A 22,969-nucleotide genomic window follows, 5' to 3' on the forward strand; every position below is an offset into this window, starting at 1 on the left:
AGTGGATGTGTCCTGTGATATCTAAGTTCACCCGTGGATCACACAAGTGCACAAGGAAGCCATACCGAGTACATGAGCTGGACATCCGTGATTATGAGTTCCCCAGCAATCACCACAAAACCACCCGTGATTATGAGTTCCCCAGCCATCATCAAGGTACCCCCAGATGTTTGGTACCAAACATCTCACTTTAATAAACCCACACGGATTCCAGTGTTGGATTTTTTTTAAAATAAATGCACCCAGTGGGCACCTTAAAGGTGCCCCCTGAAAACTTACCAACTACTAGTGTGCTCACTGACTGTCCCCGCCAGCCAGGCACCCTATACTAGTTTCTGACCCTCTGAGGTGAGAGCCTTCGCTCTCGGAGGTCAGGAACACAGCCTACTGTGGGTGGCGCTGTTTACATCCCCTTCTCATCAGGATGAGCCTTTCCAGGGTGGGAAGATTCAAAGGACCTGCCGCCTTTGTTATGCGACCCAAGCGTCTTAAGATAGTGGAGATTCCAACATCCCTGTTGTGGGAGCCGGCCTCGTGGCGTGGTCCTGTTTCCCCGCGCTAAGCCGCACGAGGTCCCATGCCCATCGGGGCCCCTCCATCTTGGATTGCACGTCACTCCACGTGACCACCTGTATGACCCTGCTCTACCCGGCCTCGGTCCCAGCGAGGCCCGACATCGAGACGCCAACCCCTGGCTCGGGGGATACCACGTGAGCCCTTCCCACTCTCGGCGGAGGGCAGTATCGATGGGACCCCCTACCGTCTCTCCACACCTGGGTGTGATCACCCCACAGCTCTCTGGGGCCTGGCGCCTCTCCTGCTGGGCGGCTGGCCACCCCCTACCCGTCCTCTCCGCCCCCTCCGGGCGCACGGGTCCGGACATCAAAGGGCCCTCGTCCTATATCTGGGGCGACCCGACAACAGGGCAGTAGTTGCATCCTGGAGTCGAGAGCCCTGCTGATCGGATCGCGGCTGACCCTACGAAGAGGACTCACCCTGAACCACCTTGAGCCCTGCTGACGACGTCGCGGCTCCACCGTGCTTAACGACCTTCACGAACCTTTGGGGCCCTGCTGACGCTGTCGCGGCCCGACCTTGTTGAACCTTACCACCAGAGCCCAGCTGACCTCGTCGCGGCTCGACCTAAGCGGAACTACCATCCGAGCCCTGCAGACGACGTCGCGGCTCTCCACATCCGAGCCGCTCTGAGACCCGGATCCAAGGTCTGGCGCAGAGCCCTCCCGTGCCTGGCTGGCACTAAGACTGTCCCGCTACCCTATCCTCTTGAACGAACCCTGAGACTCTGACCGGATCCCTCGATCCCTCTGTAAATATTGCACGTATTACTGCCGATAAAGAATCTAATCTCGCAACTACTATTGAGTCCTGTGTGGTGGTGTTACTGGGCCTAGTACGATCAAGAGAAAGACCTCCCCGAGGAGGCTTCTCAGCGGCGCTCGGCTATACCTTTGCGGTAGGAAGGTGCCGGAATAGTCTCCCCGACTACCCGGCGGACCTCCCTCCAACACCTGTCATGACCCTACTTATTTGGCGGCAAGTCAGACGGGAAAATTAGTAAGACTAGGAGGTGTGTTCACCTTCAGTACGCACCTCTAAGTCAGCCAGCATCTCTAAGATGGACCCCACTTTTCAGATTCCCCATCTTGATTTGGGTGGGATTAGTATTCCAAGGTCAGGATAATGCCCACAGGAAGTGGTCATACAGAGGGTGTAGACACCCTAAAGGTAAGTAGCCCATTGGCTGCTACCTGTCACTCTACTACAAAGCCCCTATGTGAGTATTTAGGTGGAGCTTCCGAAACCAAGAACTCAGATCCGATGGATTAAGAGAAGAAGGATGAAGAGCTGTGAACTTTTGGTGCAAAATGCTGCCTGCTAGGAAACTCTCTTGACCCGTGCAAAAGAGTGACTCCTCCTGCAAGCTGGAGGACTAAAAGCTTTGGGTAGCTTTCCAGTACTTTGAAAATCGCCTATGGTCTCCCTTGGAGTAGAGGAGCAACTCCTCTGCAGCCCGCAGGCACTGACGAGCAGATTCCGGGTCCACCACCTTGCAGCTCCCAAGCCCGCCCAACACCACAGACGACCAGAAGAAGGTACTCGTGCTCTAAAAGTTTAGATCAGTCTCTCCACCAAGGGTGAAGACAACGGGGCCAACTGGAGCCGTGCAGTACCAATACCTGGGGTACAGGACGCCCTGCACACCAACAGTGAGAGTCCTGTCCGGAATCTCACTTCACCAGGACCAAGCAACCGTCGAGGGACATCAGCACCACTGAGACCCACTTCATGAGTGGCCCAGCTGTCCTGATTTTGCCCCTGCCAGGTTTTTGTCCATTACCCCAATGAGCCTCTTTGCGTATCAGCCCTGCCACCCTAACCACTCTGTACACGAGCCGCCCAGCCTGTATAACGAAGAACCGGATGTGCCTCCTTGCTCCAAGACCCCTTGCAACCCAAGCCCCCGTTTGGGAGCCCTTGGACTTGTTAGCAAGTGCCCCTGTGCTGCCTGTTTCCAGGTGGCCTCCTTTCATCGAAGCGCCCCCTGCTACAAACTCACCAGTACCCTGCTACCGGTGAAACCCGGGCAGTTCCCGAAGAACTGTTGGCAGTACTTTGACCCTTGGCCCTCTACAACCCTAAACCCAGAAGGTGAACTCCTGAAACCGACTTACTTTCCTTTATTGCATTTACTAATCCTCCCCACGCCCCACAGGATTGCACTGTGCATAAAGGTGCACAACTTTAAAAGTGTTATTTTCTTGCAAAAATTGATAATGCAAAAAGTACTTACCTTAACATATATAAAAAGTGTTATTTTTCTAATCTGGTCTCATGTATTCTTTGAGTGAGTCTCATTTATTGCCTCTGTAAGTACAACAAATGCTTAGCACTACCCTTTGATAAGCCCAATTGCTCGGAAACACTACCACAAAAGAGAGCGTTAGTATTATCTCCTTTAGCCTCTGTAAACCAATTGGGGACACTCTAGAGCCAGCTTCCTACAGGAGAATCCACATGGGATCAGGGTATGGAAGCTGGGAATGTACTGGAGTGGGAGGTTCTTTCACAACCTTTCAAGCTTCCTCAAATGCTACCTCTTTGAAAAGAATGCTTTTGTGAGGTTTATTGGTATTCGCCTAGCTGTTAAAAAGACTAGATACATTGAAAGGTTTGCCAATTTAGAGCAGTAGGACAATGCGTTTGCTTGTGCTACTGAAATCCATCTGCTGTTGTAGAGCCCATGGTGTTAGCTGTGGTTTACACCTTTTTTTTAACCACATCAACATGTGCTCTGAATAAATGCTCCCCCATTGAAAGGCAGACACAGGAGGTATTAATGTTGCCCTAAGATGATAGTGATGTTGATTTCACAGCATGCTGTATCTACTGTGACCAAAAAGCAAAGTTTGGATGCACTGGGAATTATTTTTCCCTCTGACGCAATGCTTCTGTTATTGCTCACGCAGTGGTTTGAGAAAGGCCTTCCAATTTTCACGCCTGAAATAATGGCTGAGGAGTGCCTTGGAATCTGCAATGTACCATGAGATTGCTGCATCCACTGCAACCCTTCTTCCCACTGTTACAGTGTGATTGCTCTCTTTTATGAAGGCAGACCTTCAGTGTCAGACTGATTAACAGCCCTCCTGTGGGCTATGAAAACCACCAGGGAACCACATGTGACTGCATGTGAGCATGTGTCTGTGTGTGAGGTGTGAGCGCATGTGTGTGTGAGAGAGAGTTGTGTACGTGTAAAATGAATTGTTAAACAACAGGACAGATAGGCATTAGTGACTTCACATGTACTGCAGGTAAGCTGAAACAAGATGAAAACAATTCCTAATAAGTAAAGAGGGCTCAGAGAGGGATCATTAGCTCACCCTTGGCAGGCTGGCCAACGCAGCAAGCTCTTTCTCAGAGACATTGCATGTGTTACTTGAAAAGCAACACCAAAAAACATACAAAAATTGAAACAAATTAATATTCCCAACCCAATTTAGTAAAAAAGAATTGCAGAAAAATGATGTGCTGAACAGGAATTTCTGAAATATCACAAAATGTCCCAACAGAAACAATGGGAACAAATTCAATGCAAGTCAATTGGCTATTGTTGACAAGGGCCTAGGCCCATCATTGCTTTCCTCCCTGCCCACAGTCCACATATGTCTGGACAGTCTTACAGTATGTGCATAATGTTGCAGCCTGAGAGCGCGCAGCATTAACAGTACGAGTGCTCGAGTACTAATCCTGCACCATTTTAAAGAGATAAAACTTCATCCTGGACTCCTGTATGTCCATGCACTCTAGGATATCGGCCCAGTCCTCTTCCTCATAATCCACCTGTAGGAGCGCTTAACACGACGTCTGCAACTGACATGACTGGGGCAGGAAGAATTTGTGGCGGATCATCAAATCGGACAAACCTGACATCATCGAGAGATACTGGCCCACACCTGGAATTAAGCAACAACCTGGGAGGACCGAAGGGCCCACGGAAGTGCCACTAGAGGACTACGAAGTTAATGACAGAGTTGTAATACCATACTGGTGCTTGGGTAGTTGAAACTCATCCCCAAGGGCAACAAAGGGCTTGAGAGAGCCATCAGCAATTAACTGGGAGAGATTTGCTATGACCACCCGCCTCCACTGAGACCATACGGTAGAGGAACCCCAGTTACAGATATTGGCATTCTGCCACAGGGGGACCTCAGCTTGTAAAACAATGGTTGACCCAAATATAGCAAATGTGCTCGTCTCCAAGCAATGGCCTTCGCCCAGAGCTTGGGGTTAGTAGAGAATGCCTGAGGGCACCATACATATAAAGTGGGGAAAGGTTGACTGCTTTTCGAGAGGCTTCATTCTATCAAAACCCACAGGGAGAGGGGGTCCGTCTCTCTCTTCTGAATATATGCGAGTTGTGCCAGGTGGAGCGCCAAAGCATAGTGTTCCACTGAGGGGAGACCAATTTGGAGATCGCCAGCCGTGATGAAACCAGATGAAAACCTTGAGGAGTCCGTCCATGGAGTGAAGTAGGGATCGGGACCTGGTGAACATATGTAAAAGCTATACTGTCTTTGATGACTGCAAACTCTGTTGCTGTGCAGCTGAAGTATAGAATCTTCATAACCTATGGGATGTCTTGGGATTTTGTGTTTATCTGAAAGTCAAAAAAAGGAACGCTACAAACGTATTTTAACTAAGCAGGTTGGCCTTTGTTTATCTGAAAGCAGTACATGGTCTGTGCTGCTTCCAGGGATGTGGGAGTTCCCCAAAACATGTTACCTTTGTGTTCTTTGCCACATTAATTGTTCTAGTGTCTTTTCTTTCTTTGGGAAAAGAACAAGTACAGCTCAATTTCAGTCCATTAAATACATCAATGTAGTTTGTACAGGTGATTACGCCATGTGTTAGGTCTTCTTACAGCTCCATGGGTTCCAAGCTTCATTTTGACATGGTGGAAAAAGAAGTGTAAATTGAAACGGAGTCCTGAGACCGCACCATGAATATATACTACTTCACTATGCAGGCTCAAAGAGGTTTCTGCATCTATTTGTGTGTAAATTGTGCTGAATGCAGTGCATACTTGGAAACACAGAGCAGCGACTGTTCACATATCTAATTTGCACCATCAAAAACATATCCAGGGACCTCTTTTGGGCCGGTTCTTCGTTTCTGAAGATGGTTTTCATATGATAGTTATCCTTCTGTATGAGGGTATGCAGTTTCTATAGGTATGCTTTTCAGATGATTGCAATGTAATCTATGCACAAGAGTGTTAGGTATAGTACTTTATGGGAGGAATTTGATTCTAGAGACATCCGTAAGCACAGTGATCTTGGTTGCCACAATCTTGATACTTGAGCTTTCAGAAACCACAGATTTATCCTGCTCTCTATGAAGGAGGATACCACAATGATGGTGCCACTTGCCCTGGATGGAGACCCTGTTAATAGTTCATCTGTGAACCTACTGGCCACTACACAGCAATATACGGTGAAAAGTTAGACAAATTTATATAAGGGGAGCCATGGTCCCAAAGTGGGTGTTGAAGTGGGGTCTTGTGGATGGTCAAAATGTCATGTTTATTGGCTTACCATGGCCCAAGATGGTCGTAGCGGGAGCATCCATTACAGAAAAATTCATTGAGGTACAGCCTGCCCTTCTATTGCTTGATACCAAAGTGCACCAAAGCAGTAGAAGGGCAGCAAACTTTAGAGTTTTCGAGTTTCTACTGAAAAACAAATACTCCTTTGGTGGTGTTTTATTGGCAGCAATCAGTTTTAACTGAAAACCAGAAACCCTACTCCATATAAATTCATGAATGTGTTACTTCTTCTCAACCGATCCCTTTATAAATCATAGAAATTTACTGTAATGAAAGCCACATCATTGACATCTGAAATTAATGCATTCTGTTTGAGTGATGTGATGACATCCTGGTGAGGTATCTCAGTTTCAGATAAAATGAGAACTACTGCAAAAGCATTGGTAGAGGACGAGGAGATGGATGGCCCAATTATAAGCATTCATTTAATAGAACGCATTCCGGGAATTGTAGTTTTGGATCACATTATAGAATATAATGGGGAGAAAAAATTTACAGGAATAATAAACAAAAATAAAACCTGTATTGAAATTTGCTCTTAAATGCAAATTACTTCCAAATGAAAAGTATACAATGAGTACAGATTAATTAAAATATTTACCATGCTTACTTACTTTAAATATCCAATGCTGATAAATTGAGATTTACCTCCACCACGTTTTACAAAAAGTAACGAAGAAAACAAAAATGAGGTATAACAAATAGTTTTTGTCTGAGCAACATCAAGAGATGTTGTAATTGTAATTGTAATTGTAACTGGGTTTTGTATCGCGCCAACTCACCGACAGGTCTCAAAGCGCTACTGACCAAGTACAGCACAAAAGGTGGAATAAGAATATATAGATATCTGATCTATTAACCGACTATTGAAGCGGGAATGCGTCTTTAAAAAGTAAAGTTTTCAAGGACTTCCTAAAGTGGAGAAGATTGGGCTCTCTGCGAAGTGCCTCCGGTAGCTTATTCCAGATGATAGGAGCCTGCACTGAAAAAGATCTGCCTCCTTTTGTTGTTAGCTTGAAACGTGGTCGGGATAGCAGAAAAGATCCGGACGATCGCAAGGCGCGTTTAGGTTCGTGAATTTCGAGCCTTTCTTTTAATGTTTGTGATGCAATCCAGATAGTGGAGCATGCTGGGGGAAAGGCCAAGTAGCCTTGTTTCTGAAGTGATACCCTTGGCCTGTCCTTGTTTTTTAGCCAAGAACAGTTTGTGTCATGGGCTGTTTTAGGGCAGTTTGTAGAAGAAAACATTGCATAATAGATGTCATTTTTGTAAGATTGCTAGTTTGATGTAAACACCTGCTTTATTTTGCTGAAAATAAAAGGGGTTGTGCAATAAAAAATAAATTTAAAAAACGCTCTGCCGTTAACCCCACTCTTAGCAAAGGTTAGCAAAGTTCCTCGACTCCACCAAAACCAAATTTTGGGCGCAGAGCCTTTGCAGATATTTTGCTCAGGAAGGAAGGGACATCTGACAATACAGATTGACTAACAGAGAGGGAGTATTTTACTTGCAGATGTTTCACAATTCATAGCCCTGAGCATTAGTGGGTCTACGTAGAACTGCAGTCACGTGTTGGGTATTCCTTGCTGCAGTACGTCCGCTCTATGATACCAGACAGCTGGTCTGAAGAAGAACTACAATGCCAATTTGGAACATAATTACGTTCTCTTCTTTGAGTAATTCCACTTTAATTCACCTGTGTAGGTGTTTAGTATAGTCTAATATAGTTCAACTAATTCTTAAAACTACGTAAACACAGCATTTGTACACTGTTCAGTGGGGTTTGAGTGTGATAAACACTAATTCTCATTTTTTGCATCGGTCACATACACATCCCTAAAACTGTGCAAACATCTTGTACTCCAGTGGGGTGCACGAGCCAAAACACCAAATAATTACTTGCCTTAGGAAATGTATCTGCTATATCTGTGTCACAAACTCATGATGCATAACTCCTTTCAGGCAACAGAACTGTAGTAGCTAACAGAGAGTAGCACATACTGTTACAACAGGAAGAGTCCATACAACATAGGAAGTAGGATTACAATGCCAAAATGAACATTTCCACAAGTAGGGAGAAATTAAAACAGACCAAGTTACAAAATAAATAACACCCTTACCGGATTCTTGCCAATCCCCATATTTTCGGTTCAGGACTCTTTCATCTCCTAAGAATTCAAAAGAATGAAGAAACTAAGGAAATATCACGATAATATTTTATGAAAATGATGCGAACCATGGTAATAAAGAACACTGGAACAAGACCGGCTTGCCTTGTGCTGAGATTTCCAATTGAGTCCCATGGACGTTTTTACATTTGCTATGATTGCTTCCACGCTCTCCCTTACCCTCTACATTCAGCTGAGATAGCTTATGCTGCAAAACACTGGCTTTTATCAATATACATCATGTCTTCAACTGTTTACCACAGCTGGTCCTCGTAACCCTTGCAATTGCAGTCTATGTCTGTGCTTGTTGTGCCACTACTTGTACAAAGGCTCTCCAGAACTACTTGCATTACGAGTAAGAATATTTGACCCTGCAGATGACATTGGATTTCATTATTAAAAAAAAGGAATCACAAAGCCACGACAGACCAATTCTAGGTATCCTTCTCACCAAAAACATAGTGAGGGACTCTAGCCTGCTGGTGTAGGAATGACTCTCACTAATTCTACACAAGTAGTGCTAGAAGCACAGACTGGTTTGAGACAACCTGTTTCAGTCACATCTGGCTGTCAAGGTCCAAGGAAGTTTATAGGAAGAGTGCTGCTTTGGCCACTTAAGCTTAAACCTGAACATGGGGAGACTAAAATAGGCATTAGAGACCAATCCTGTGCGCTGGGCGCTGAACTGAGCTTTGAGGTTAAACTACACTCAAGAGGAGCTAATCCCTCACATACAGGGGTTCAACTGGGCATTTTAGGATAAACATGGCGGGGTAATGTAGGGTAATTTGATGCTAAACCTGACAATTAGAGAGTCTGCAGAGGAAATCTGAGGCTTTGCCTGCACATTGTGAGGCTGAACTAGGGGGTATAGAAAGAGAAGTATAAGCATTGAGTTGCTGCACTGAGCATGGGGTTGCAGCAACCATTCATTTCAGGTGAGGGCAGCACTTGAGAGGTGACACAAGCTGTTTTAGCAGTTGAACCTTCACACGGGAAGGCTGAATCCAAGACTACATTTATTTAATATTATAGTGTGGTGTTTAAATAGTACAAACATGGTCCCAGAAGTAGTTTTAAGTGAAGGGGGAAACCATTTCTGGTCCTGGGGCAAGGGAGAAGATCCCATTTCTTGTTACAGGTTCATTTTTTGTCTTTATGATTACCATAATAGCGGTTTATGCTGTGGGTCAGTGCAGAGAATGAGTACCTTTTTATTGTGTTGTTTTGCTCTTGTATTTTTGAAAACGTCAGTGGTGTTAATTTCAGTAAAGAAATCAAGATCAAAAGTAATGACTAATACCTGTGCTTTCTCTGGGGTAAATAAACATGTGATCATCAAGCTATTAGTCCCCCGTCTCTTCTAATAGTTCAATATTGATCTATATGGATATTAAATGCATAGGCCAAGCTTACAAGTAGAACAGAATTTTCGGGTTTATGAAGGACCCACAAATACCTGACCCTCACGCATTTTCATAACACGATTCAAGACACATGCCTAAAATTACTACAATGGTGGTTACTTGACAGTTTAAGAATCCGGAGCTGTACCTTTTTTGCAAAAAACTATTCCTGTATCTTCTTTCATTGTCAGGTGAATACACCTAGGAGCTAAGGTTTGAACGATCTTTTTGAGCTACTGCGGTTCTACATCTGATCCCACTCTTTCTGACAGACCAGAAAGTTTTGATTCACCTCTGAGCTATGCTAAGGAAGTAAAAACATAGGATATTGTCTTTGACACAAATCTCTTCTTTGATTCTGAGATGAATAAAGTAGAAAAAGGCATACATTCTCATCTTTTCTTCAATGTCAACACAGTGGGAAGCTAATCTGAGTCTTGTTACATGTACACTTTGACCACTAAAACAACATATATACTGGACATTGGAAGAAATCTAAAGAAAGAATCCGGAGTGCAGAATCAGACTGATTGATTAGGTCTCACTCACCGGGTAGCGGAAGCAGATAAAACCAAAATGAAACTCAATCAATTAGCTCCTGTTGTAATTAGTAATCAAATGAAAAATCATACGCACCACATGAGACCTACTTTTACAAAACTGGCCTCTTATTGCACCTCAGCCAGAGATAGTCTATGAACTATCCATTTTGAACAACGAAATTTGAAATGGCAAAAACAGGAAGGCAGGTCCCTAAAAGTACACGGATCCAAACTCTCTAATAAGCTGAATCGTTTCCTGAGGGCAGAAACCAACCACAAATCCTTGGATCCACACTCTGGAGTAATTAAAACCCTTGATGTAGAGGCACATTTACTTATGTGACTCAGACAGAGGGTTTTGATGTCCTACCTCTGGCCCAAGGACCAGACCTAGGCCGGTAAACAACGTTTACCCCGAAACTTTTTCAACGCAGTGAATCACAACGCGGTCGTTACAACTACCGCGTTGTGATTCCGCATACCATTACTCCGCAAGTCGGAACAACGACTTGTGGAGGGGGGGGGGGGGGCAGGTGTTGGATTTAAAATCTAACACCTTTACTAGTGTCCGGACAGACTGGAGTTGGAATAGTAAATTATACTATTCCAACATCCAGCGTCCCCCCTCCGCAAGTCGTTGTTACGACTTGCGGAGTAATGGTATGCGGAATCACAACGCGGTCGTTGTAACAACCGCGTTGTGATTCCATGCGGGGAAAAAGGCTGCGGAATAACGTCATAGATTCGACCTAGGCCTCATGAAGTCCCATTTTGGTTCACTGCAGAATTAGCAGAGATAACACTAAAGGGTAGGCACTAAATATTTATTATAATAAAAAAAAAAAATAAGAAGCTATTCTTACAAATTAAAAGACACCATTTGGGATGACCTTTCCTTTACGGATGGCAAATAGGATGTAGGCAAGTGTGAAGGTAAAAACATCTATAACAGTGTGGCTCTATTCTATAAAAAAAAAAAAATCAGGAATGGATATCATCTTTTTAATTTTGGAGCGGCACGATGGAGTGGCCGAGTGTATTTATTCATCGTTTGTTACATCTGTGTGATACAAATCACTGCTTTACTCACCGCTATGACAAAATCATAGTTGCATTATTTGACCTATGAATCAAAAACAAGAATCATACCACCAAACTGAGTGTCCTAACCACATTAAGAAGGAACTGTGTCAATTTGGTCAATTTCTGGGACTTTGGAGAATTTGCACCTCTGCAGATGTCTACTTATACAACTCTTCAGAGCAAGTTCATATGCATGATACCAAAAAGATTCGTTATACAGGACAACAAACAAGATATTACTTCATAGAGCTCATTCTTGCAACTTCAAAAGGAAATGCTCCTTGTGTCTATTGTATTGCATCATTCAGTCTAGTTAGCTATACATTCAAGCCCATCATACAACAATACTGGTGGTTTCAGGATCTCAAACAACCTTTATTCTTTTTTAGATGTGGTAAAAAAGTTTTGACAACTGGTTTCAACTTGAAGAACTAGGGAACGGAATAGTTTATTAACAATTAGTTAACATTTAACACTAATTATTAGATACTTTAAAGCAGTGAATGTATGTGTAAAAGCAGAATTTGAAAGAACATTTTGCTGCAATGAGAATTAAGTCACCTTGAGATATAACACCAACTGCTTTTCGAAAAAATAAAATATACATTTTATGTCTTTGCAACCTCCCTTACAATGGGTGCACAAGCAGAGAGGTCCTCTAATGAATGACTGTACATGGTACAGCTATCCACAGATGAAACTTTGAAGGCCCAATGGCAAATGTTTTTAGAATTCTAAACATCGAGACATTGTACTCAATAAAAAACTACTGTAAGAAGCACCTCAGTTGCTGGCTCTGGGTACACCTCAAGTTCTTGGACAACCTACAAACCCAATATATCCCTGCGACCGGATGGGTCTAGCAGACGTAATAGTATATTGCTTTTGTAAATTGGCCATCGTGACAAGAAGTTACAGATAAAAATGTTGCCAAAAATGCCTGTTATTTCCTACTCATTTTCAATACTTTTTTACTTTTACAGTTATTTTCTTTAAAAAAAAAAACATTGAGGGATCTACACAAATGACCCGTGCTGAATTCAGAATTGTGTCCACTTTGCAGATATCTAACGCTTTCCGGGATCACCCATTGGCCTCACACCTGTTTGTACTAGACGTAGGTTGAAAGCACAAAAATAAAAAAATAATGGGCTACCTCTCTAAAAAATCCCAAAATTGTGGTAAAAATGTTTTTATGGTTCAGCTCAGATTGTTCTTGAGGAGCTGTGAAGATGGTAATTTCAGCACAGCAAATGTTTAGTTGATGCAAATTTTAGAGAAAAAAAGACTTTCTTCCACAGCAGTTTTTTCCCATTTTTCCCAAAATGTAGATATATTTTGGCTATTTTCTCTGTCCCATCCAGACAAATCCACAAATCCCATGATGCTGGTAAAAAGGATGTACATTTGGTGTAGATATGTTATAATAAAAAAAGTTATGGAGACCTAAGCTCGAAGTACCCGAAATAGCTCACCACTGGGGTGGAAAAGCCTCAGCAGTTAAGAGGTTAACGAGGGGCAATTGCATTTGCAATGCAAAATGTCTTATGCTCTGATTGATTGACTCAGTTGTCAACAATCAACAAGAAGTACAACTTGTTGCTCCGGAGGAACAGTCCACAAACAGTGTAAGCATTGAAACATAAGTATCACATGAGGAGTTTGTGCATTGGGCTCTGCCTACTCAAATTTCAATCAGATTAGAATGCAGATCACATTTCACATAAAAAGCAATAGATTTATTGCGCTTTATTTAGATGGATACTGCGTGTTACTGCTCATGGTGGTCTTGGTTTATTCAGCAAAACAGAAAAGAAAAAAAACACAACTTACAATGAGAATAGCTTCACCAAACAACCTTATAAACAAAGAGCCGTAATAAGCAGGAATACTTCTAAAAATATATGTAAAGACAGTTAGTAAATCAAATTCAGTAGTTAAAAAAAAATCAAAATCCTACTGGTGTTTGAATCATATAGTGATGTAAGATAGATCGGCAAAGTGAGTCTCAATCTGAGTTTGCAAAAGCCATTGAATATTCATAAGCCAAATGAGCTGCCTGAAGAGCAAATGGTTCCACTGACGAGTTCAGTGGTAGTTCTTTTTGTGTTCGAGCTTCTATAAGGTTATTTCATTTAACATGATGTGCGTTTGTCTTGTCGATTTACAGCCATGAGTTACTATTGAGATACTACTGGAAGAGGTTAAAATATAATGCTGAAATATTTACCTATTTTTTTTCCCTGAAGCCCCTGCTGGAAAAGGTGGAGGGCTTTGGAGAGTACTCTGGCTATAGGGTAAACTGGGCCAAATCAGGTCTATTTAAGACCGGACAGTAGGATTGGGGCATACTGTTTCTCTACGGGTGAGGACTGAGGGCTTGAGATATCTAGGAATCTATATTACTACGGGATCAGAACATTTCCAGGCGGGAAACTTGGACCCTCAGCTGGTGTAATTGCAGAATGCAGATGGAGGAAACTCATTCTAACGCTCCTTGGTAGGGCTGCTATCTTCAAGGTAAGGGCATGCACTTACTGCTGTTAGACAGACAGATGGTCCTCTGTAAGCTGCCGTGAGGACGGTGAAAGGTGCGGTTGGGAAAAGGGAAGGGCATAGCTCCAGCGGACAGTTTGAAGGATCCACTTGTCCATCATGATGACCTGCCACCCATGAAAGAAAAAACAGATCTTGCCTCTGACAGGGTATCTTTCTGCCAATAAGAACCTACTGAAACGGTTTTGCGGTTATGGCCATTAGAAGGGGGGGGGGGGGGGGGAAGGACTGAGCTACACATTGCCAGTGCTGACCTTGTTGTGTCTGAGAACAGCAGCCTCGGCACACAAAAAGGCAAAAGTACTGTTGTGCTGGAGTAGTCTGGCGTTGATGGACAAGAAAACCTCTACCGTAGCAATAAAGAGGACAAAACTGCTGGTGCATTTGCCTTGAAGGACCAGACCGGCCCAAGGAACGCACTGTGGCCCAGCTCTCTTTAAAGCGCTTCGAAGCGGAGTCAGCTTTATCCTCAAAAAGGTGGTATCCCTTGAAGGGGATGTCCATTAAAGATGCCTGGATATCTCCAGAAAAATCTGTGCACCTCATCCAGCCGTGGCGACAAAGAGCCACACTGGTGCCCATGGCATGTCCCATGCAATTAGTTGTGTCGTCTTGAGCGTATTACAAATTTGGCCACATCACGGCCATCCTGAATAGCCTGCATGAGAGATGCCCAAAGGTGCGGAACAGCCGGTATAAATTGGGCCAAGGTATCTTAAGGGCATTGGAATAACGGCTAAGAGGACAGCTGGCAGTGACTGATCTTAGAGTAAGCTTTGTGGATGAGAATATTTTTTTTCCCAAAAGTCTCAAAGTTGTTTGGACTGACCCTGCTGGTGGAGGATTGGACCGCTACTCTTTAGAGTAGAATGCTATGTTAGAAGAACAGGGTTGCTAGGTGAAGGGCAATCACAAAGGGCAACCTGTCGATTCATGGGCGATCCTAAACAGGGCTTTGTCCAAGTGCCCAAAAGGGTGTCAGGAAACGGCTCCTTTTAGACAGTATTGACCAGTTTGCAACACTTCAGTTAGGACATTAGTTTTGACTTCCATGGTTAATAGTTGCAAGTCAAGTACTTCAGCAGCCCGTAGAATTACAGCAGCAAAAGTAGCACTTTCTTCCGTAGTAGGACCTGTGAGAGAAACAAGACCAGTATCAGCTTAAGTGTCAAGTTCACTGGCATTCTACAGCTGTTAGAGTCAGGGTGATGGGGGGGGCACCACAGAGCCCAGGAGCAAGATAGCGTAGTAAGCCTGTGTTGGCCATGAAGCATAATGTGCAATTTATCCTGTTCACAGTGGGGAATCTAATCCTCTTCCACTACTGCTGCTGCCCCTCACAGCTCACTGGCACGCAGCAATCTACAGTTTTAATGCCAGAGCCGCTGCAGCATAAAAATCCTGGGCAGCCATGCCAGGGCCTGGCTGGGCCTAGAGGAGAGCACTGTGGAGCCTGAGGGTGGCACTACAAGCGACGGGCCCCACCCATTCATCTGTGGCTTGCGAGCTGCACTGTGGGCAGCCGGCGCAGGTGCGGGGTGGAGGGACGGAGGGATTGCCCCCTTCCTGTGATGTGACAACACCAGCCATCTCCGGAGAGGTCATACCCAGCATTGGAGTGATCACAGGAGGGAATTGTTTGTGAGGCCCATCCAGTCCACTGCATCCCCTGCAGTGAGAGGCTGGGATCACAGCACCCTGGGGGTTCTTGATGTGGCTGCATGCTTTCCCAGGCACTGCTGATCTCCCCTATCCATCGTCCTGACGATCTCAGCCCGGTGGTGCTCATCAACCCTTTTTGATAACTCGGCACAGCAGGCACTGCAACCTGCCATTCAGTCGTGGGTCTGGCATTGCTGTGCAGATGGATTGAGGTCTGCTCGTGCCCCCCCAAATGGGTGCTTACTGGGGAGTGGCGAGACTCTGGCTGTAACGGCTGATGGTGCACCTGACTGGGCACTCATGTTGTATGCCCTCCTATCCCAGATATATTACGCAGCTTCATAGCTTCTAATTTGGGCAACAGTGATGGCAGGTGGCATCCTTTGGACTCTGCACTTCGGTGCAGCATGGGCCTGGACCCGGTGTTTGCGCACAGGACACATGGGATTTGGGTCTGCTCCTGCTCCCGGTGGTTAATTCTTTGAGAGTGGCGGGACCCTGACCATAGCGGACACTGACAATGACTTCCCCAATTTGGAAAATCTGCTTTACACCCTTCATTAATGGCAACCCTCGGAGCTCACTGAACTTCACTTTGGGCAAAAGTGATAATAAACCAGCCAAATTGCCATTCAAACTCGGCGCCTTAATCACACCACGGACCTGGAACCGGGAGACCATGAAAAGGGCACACCGAAGAGTGGGGGCACCGGCCACTGCCGCTCAGGACATTAAGTCCATGTTCATGTATCTAAAACACCAGCCTGAAAACCATTGCTTTCAAAATTTACCTCCTCCCCAATAGACTTGGCGAGGAGGAAAAAGTAGATTAGAACAAGGAGCACATAGACCAGCTAGAGCACTGCACATCCAACATTGAAGATGTACACACATCCTCTGGAAAACAGCTTCTTCGCATGGGAAAGGTAGTGAAGTCATTACAAACAGAAATTAAGATCCTGAGGCGTGCTCTGGATGAAATGGCCTGCGTATCATTGGTATCCCTGAATCTACAGCCATGGACAGGAAGGAAACCTATTTTGAGACCATGCGGAGGGTGCTGGTTGGAAACTTCTCCCCTGTATTCATTGTAGATTGATCCCTGGGGCAGAGCCCTTCTCTCAGGGCCCGGCAAGGCTGATATTGGCCTGACTTTTGAACTACAGGGACAATCTGCATTTTGCCAGAGAACGCTAGTCTATCCAATATCAAGAGAACACCATGTCCCTGTATCCAGATTTCCCCTTGGCGATACATTTCTGCCTGGCAAACGTACCCTGCAAAAAGCTGGCATCACCTGCTCGCTGCTTTGACCGGTCAAGCTCCGCATAAACTACAATGGGAATACCTCACGGACCCTAGGGCTGCAACAAAGTCTGCTCGTGGTCTAGATCTCCCTGCTGCAAAACACACACTAACTCCTTGGTGTTTGAGCAGTGGCTGCCTCAGCGACAATGACTAATTGCTACCTGTAAGCGATGCCGCCATTTCGTGGAGTGGCTATGGGACCCGGAGAGACCGGCCACCGGCACTGTGCAAACTATAAATAATGGTACCTGCTGGCAGAGATGTGGGTGTCTTTTGGTGCATGGTGAGCCTCATGCGATCCCAGATGATGTGGGAACAGGATCCAAGCCCTTTCATGACCCCGCCCCTCTCTCTCCGTCCACAGCCACTAAGCTGTTCAATGGCTGGGGAATATGCCTGGACCTCTTGGTGCCCAACTGGGATGATTCCCATTAAAACTTTGGTGTGTTGGTGTTAATTGGTGGATGAGGGAGGAAGCATTGAATTCGACTCGTTGGAAGAGTTGTAGTGGCAGAGGGGTGGGTGTCAGGGGGGATTGTTTGTTGTTTGTCTCTTAAAAGCTAATTATAGTCACACAGTATTCAATGGTTATAGGTTAATCTGTTCCTTGGGTGAAACATGTAGGCCATGGAATGGACACTACCATCCCCCGATCCTAGATGACCACTACGAAGTATCTGATCCAGAATGTACAGGGGCTCAACGATCGGCGCAAAACGCAGCTTATGCTGGTGCACCTTGAAAGGCATCAAATTGACATATGCCTGATACATGAACACACCTGACCAATTAAGGCCACTCCTGACTACGTTTGAGTTGGATTAAGGAGACTCACTTCTCCAGCTATTCAAATTATGTATGAGGTGTTGTTATACTTCTCCGATAAGGGTTGCCATGGCACACACCAGCGCTGTGTGATGCACAGCGCATGTTTGGTATTTAGCAGGAATTCTGCAGGACCACCATATGATTCTAACGTAGATTTATGGTCCATGCGGATGATTCTGGCATTTTTGCTGAGGACTTGCTTCCGATTGTGACAATGGGCCCAGGCGTGGTAATCTGGGGTGGGGAATTCAATGTGAGCCTTGATAAATGCGCAGCTAGTTCCAGCGGTACCTGTCGCCCACATCGGGGAGCCACTACACAATTACATACACGAATGATGGATAATAAACACCTGGTCTAGAATAGAATTGGTTTATCACCCGGGATGTAGTCAACTGGACGGCCAACGTCGCACACCTCCCCAGAACGCTATTCGAGCATGCTTCTGTTTTATTAGAGATTCCCCTCTTGGAGACATCCCCTCCACCCCCCAATGCTCATAGAGACTTGGTCTTCAAACTCGAGATTAGAGCAGCCATACTTGACTTCTTTGAACACAATGAACATTCCGTTGATTGTCCCGCCATGATATGGGAGGCATTTAAGGTGGTGATGCTTGGGCATGCAATGCTACACAGGCTGGAGTGCTCCGGGCATTGCATAGGGACCTTACACAACTGGAGACTGATACCCGTGCTCTAGAACTCCAATTTGTTGTCACCAACAACATGAATAGTCTAGAGTTACTCAATAGTAAGTTATTGGAGTATGAATATGCGGAGCTCAGGGAAACACATTATCTCAGAAGGGAGGCATTTGCTCAGCACTTTGGAGAGGGATACAGGGTGGGTAAGGCACTTGCTAGGCTACTTCACAAACCTTGGGCTAGTGGCCACATCATGGAGCTTGTAAATGACCAGCAGACCGGTTATACATACCCCACCGCTATCCATCATGTCATGGCAAGTTCTACACTGACCTGTACCCATGTTCACTGCCACATGATCCTACCGCCTACTTTGATACAATACAATTACTTTGGCCTGATGACGCGCACCACAGTTCATAGATGGGCCTTTCATGATTGAGTATATTGTGCAGGTTATCCAAAGCATGCCTGGGATAAGGCACCGGGTCGGGATGGCATAACTGTAGCCTTTTATAAAGAATATGCTCAAATCCTCACTCCCTACCTTCTGACAATGTACAAGGAGTCCCCTTGTACGCGGTATACTGCGACCTTCCCTTCGGGAGGCACGAATAGTCACTATATTGAAACCAGACAAGTCCCCTCTGTAATGGGACTCCTACAGACCACTGTCCATGATTAATGTAGAAAACAAAATCTTGGCCAAATTGATTGCCTTCGGGCTCCCCCCCTTGCTTCAGAATATGGTCTGTTTACGAATTTTATGTGCACAGTTCAGTTCTTCATCAGTTAACCCCGAATTTAGCACTGCGGCTGTTCGGCTCGATGACACCAAGGAGTTTGATTCTCAAGAATGGCCAGATCTTTTCCAACTCCTAGCCTGTACTGGACTCAGTAGCAATTTTTTGTGACTGAATAAATTACTCTACATGCAAACTATGGCCCATCTGTGTGCCAACGGCATGATCTTTTGCAATACCAAGGGGTACCCGGGAGGGATGTCCTTTTTCCCCCATACGAATCTCCATTGCGATGGAGATTCTGGCTGCCGAGTTAAAGCAACACCATTTTCCACTGAGGGCTTACATTTACTCCTAGAAGAACTCGGACATCCATGTATGCAGACGATGTTACCCTGTACGGATGTGACCATGTAACTAATATCGCTCCCATCATCTGGGAAATTATTAATTTGGGTGCACATGCTGGAATAACCATCAACTGGTCGAAATCCATCACATTTACGCTCAACCAGGCCACGGAACCCTTTCCATCAGAGCAAACCTTGCAGTGGACAAAGGAACTGGTTCAATACCTCAGTAGGCAAACTCTGGGGTGCAACCTATGGTAGACTCAGGACGTGGAGGAGGACTGTGTGCCGGCGTGGATGAGGCTGCCATTGTGCCTAGCAGGGAGGGGGTTCCCAATGGATCTTCACTTTTATTGCGCATAGGCACAGTTTGCCAAATATTGGCTGCATCCTACTCTGTTTCAGCCTCACACAGCCCTTGAACATAATTAAATAACTCCCTGCCCAGAGTGCTACTCTATATCTATCCCTGAGCAGCCCCATGCTTAGATCGACACTGTAGCCTGCACAATATGGGTGTGGGACATACTGAGAAAGTGCGCAGGACTAGGATACTTGTATGCCGCTAATGTGCCACTTGCGGGACATCCCCAGATTACCACTATTGCTAATACTGGTGCTCGCATAGACCTCAGATATCTACAACACCACACCTTTGGAGATATATACTCGTAAGGCTGCACATGTTTGCCTGCAGAACAGCGCTGGGATGACTTTGGTCGAGGTCTTGACCCTTTCATTTTGGAGTCCGATACCACTATAGGCTGTAGATCCCCATCGGGCGTTGCTGATGTCTGCATTGGTGTGATAAAATGTGAATACTTGGAGGGATTCAATAAAAGAAGAATCTCTGACTTTTTGAGCTGTAGCTATGATTAATTGATGTAATCATTAGATTTAGTAATGTTTGTATCCTTTCCTGCTTCTTAGTCATTCTTTTCATTACATGATTAGCTCTTGAGAAGTAGGGTTTTTCGGGCTCCCCCAGTTTTCTTTTCTCCAGTCTGCATTGGTGTCAGCATTGTCATCGACCCAAATGGGGACAGCCAGTTGGTGGTGCCAAAGCAGGCACTAAAGTCAGTGATGGATCTGATGTGGAGTCAAGGACATAGATGGTGCCGAGGGCTTACCCGTCAGAGGAAGCAGGCGGGAGGACCCTGCGGTTCCAGACAGAGCTGGTAAAGTGCTGAAGATTCACAGCATAATTTCCATGAAGTCTTCTACTTGCTGCAATGCCGCAGGCAGACCTGGAAAGTCAGGGTGGCACAGGACCAGAGATGGAATCTGCTCTGAAAGAGATCTGGAGTGAAACCGAAAGATATGCTGCCAACCTTGCGCCCTCGCTGGAGCACGAGAGTGGTGGGATGGGGCTGTATCCTGCTTGGATTTCTTTATTTTTGTACTTCAAGTTATCCGAAGACTTTGACTGTGACGAGGATCTGCCACAGGAACGACGTTTGGAGCAGGAACAGGATCTTTCTTTTGACTTTGGCTGGACACGTAGTGTTCTTGTGGTTGGCGACACAGACTTTGGCTTCATGTTCCAGAATATTTTGGGTTCATCTGGGGGCAGTTGCCACATGCCTTTGAGTAGCAATCCGATCCAAGGCACCTTGAAAAGACTTCCTGTTTGTCTGTCACAGACCGGGCTTGAATCTTGTCATTTTAGGGCGTGATGTTTCTCTTACACAATGGACAATTTGTGAGAGAAACTCTGCTCAAAAGATCAGGAAGAAGAACCGGATCTGCATATGAAGGCGTGGAAATGAAGAAACTGATGTCAGCCTTCATGGGTGGCCTGTATGCACAGCTCCACATGTCACTTCTGCAGTGGAAGAACATCAGTACGGAGCTGCACAACCGCACTTATGGGTGAGTAGAGGTACTGCGGAGTAGTTTACAGATTGAGTCGGACACCTAGTAAGTTATTCACAAGGTGAGAAATCTGCAGTTAGAAGGATCCATCAGAAATGATACCTTACTAATGGGAAAGACAATACCAGAATGAGTCGGGTTGGTTTAATCAACAGGCATCAGAAAATAGGGGCTCAGTAATGTTGATTTTGCAAACAGCCCCTACATCAACAGAGATGGATATTGGGTAATGGATAAACGTGATGATCAAGGTTTGGAAATAAGTTAATTTAAGGGATGACTTTGGGAACATTTACCTACCTTACTAGGCACATGAAAGTAGAAGTGCTAAGGAGCCTCAAAGACTGCGGATTATCAAAGACAGCAGTTCTTTTTTATGATAAAGTATTTATTTTTCTGGATATTTTACTTGGTACACATGGCTTCGCCCAGATATGCACTTACATGTAAATCTCGTTGATATGCTTCTTACTAGCTGGAATTGCGGGGTTCCCAGGTTAGCCTTCTCATTGTGTCTTCTTATGTGCCCTTACCTCTATATTTCTGAAGGTTATAGGCTTTTACAGTTTAGATAGGTCTACTTCACCCAAGCAGGCACTTTGGCCAGAGACAAATTAACTAAACTTAAGGCTGTGTTTAAAGGAGTATCACAAAATGCCTGGCATAAATTGATACAATTTAAAATCCTGCACAGAGTTTATATTACACCAGAACTATTAAATACATCGAAACAAGCATATCTGGTGATTGCCTTATGTGGCCAGGTGTTATGGGTAAACTTGCTCACTTGATGTGGAAAAGCCTCTTCAGTTCGGATTCCTAGGCATTGGCCAATGCTGTAGTGTGTATTGGACACTTTTTTGCAAAACTTAGCCATAACTATAGAATAGGTTTAAATATGTGAAAAATATATGTGTTGTGCCCTCGTAGAAGCCGATATAAAAGTACCTCACAGCAACTACAACATTTGACAATACAGTTCTAGGTTTTCTTTTAAGGAACTACATCATAAGCATCCTGCACAAATTACAAATGTGGACCCGATGTACATATCCTAGGTAAGAAACTGTTACAGTGTACGTTCACAATGGGGGTAGCGGGGGGATTAGTTGATATATGTTGTAATAGTGGCAAAACTATGGATTGAAGAGAATGAGCACCAATTTCTAATGCCAGCTATCCAATCTGACTACAATATTGATCTCAGGCAGATCACTAGATGTTTCTCTTCCATAATTTCCTTCTTTTTGGACATGTGAAGTAATTAAAACTTGGGGTCTAATTCAGAGTTTGGTGGACAGGGTACTCTGCCACAAATGTGAAGGAGTACAGTGTCTACCAATCTGATGGTCGAACATGTTTCTGCCAGTGGTGCCCTTACAGCTCTGCTGGTGTAAATCTTACACTGACAGCTCGAAGGACTTGGAGCCATCAGTTTAAGTACATCAGACTTAAAGCAGAAGGTCTGATGTACTTTATTTTCTCTTCAGGACCGCCACATTCTTATGAAAAGAAAAAAAAACATGACCCTCATCCCACACTCTTGGAGAAATATCCCAAAAGTAGCCACTTGTGAGTTGCTTCCAAATCAAGCTCAGCACCACAGTTAAATTTTTTATACAGGTGTGCTGTGGATTTTCCTTTCGTCTGAGTACCCATACCCACTGCCATCGGTTAG

At 44.9% G+C, this 22,969-nt stretch overlaps 1 protein-coding gene across 1 annotated transcript in view; it reads right to left on the reverse strand.

Moving 5' to 3' along the window:
- Window positions 1-22,969, reverse strand: part of ZNF711 (ZFX family zinc finger ZNF711) — a 207,113-nt gene that overhangs the window by 59,570 nt on the left and 124,574 nt on the right. Inside the window, exon 7 of the mRNA XM_085607809.1 lies at window positions 8,245-8,292. Within this exon, the coding sequence (XP_085463935.1) occupies window positions 8,245-8,292 (48 nt within the window). The remainder of the gene's footprint in view (window positions 1-8,244; window positions 8,293-22,969) is intronic.

The sequence above is a fragment of the Triturus cristatus genome, chromosome 5_2, assembly GCF_964204655.1.
Source record: "Triturus cristatus chromosome 5_2, aTriCri1.1, whole genome shotgun sequence".
NCBI lineage: Eukaryota > Metazoa > Chordata > Amphibia > Caudata > Salamandridae > Triturus > Triturus cristatus.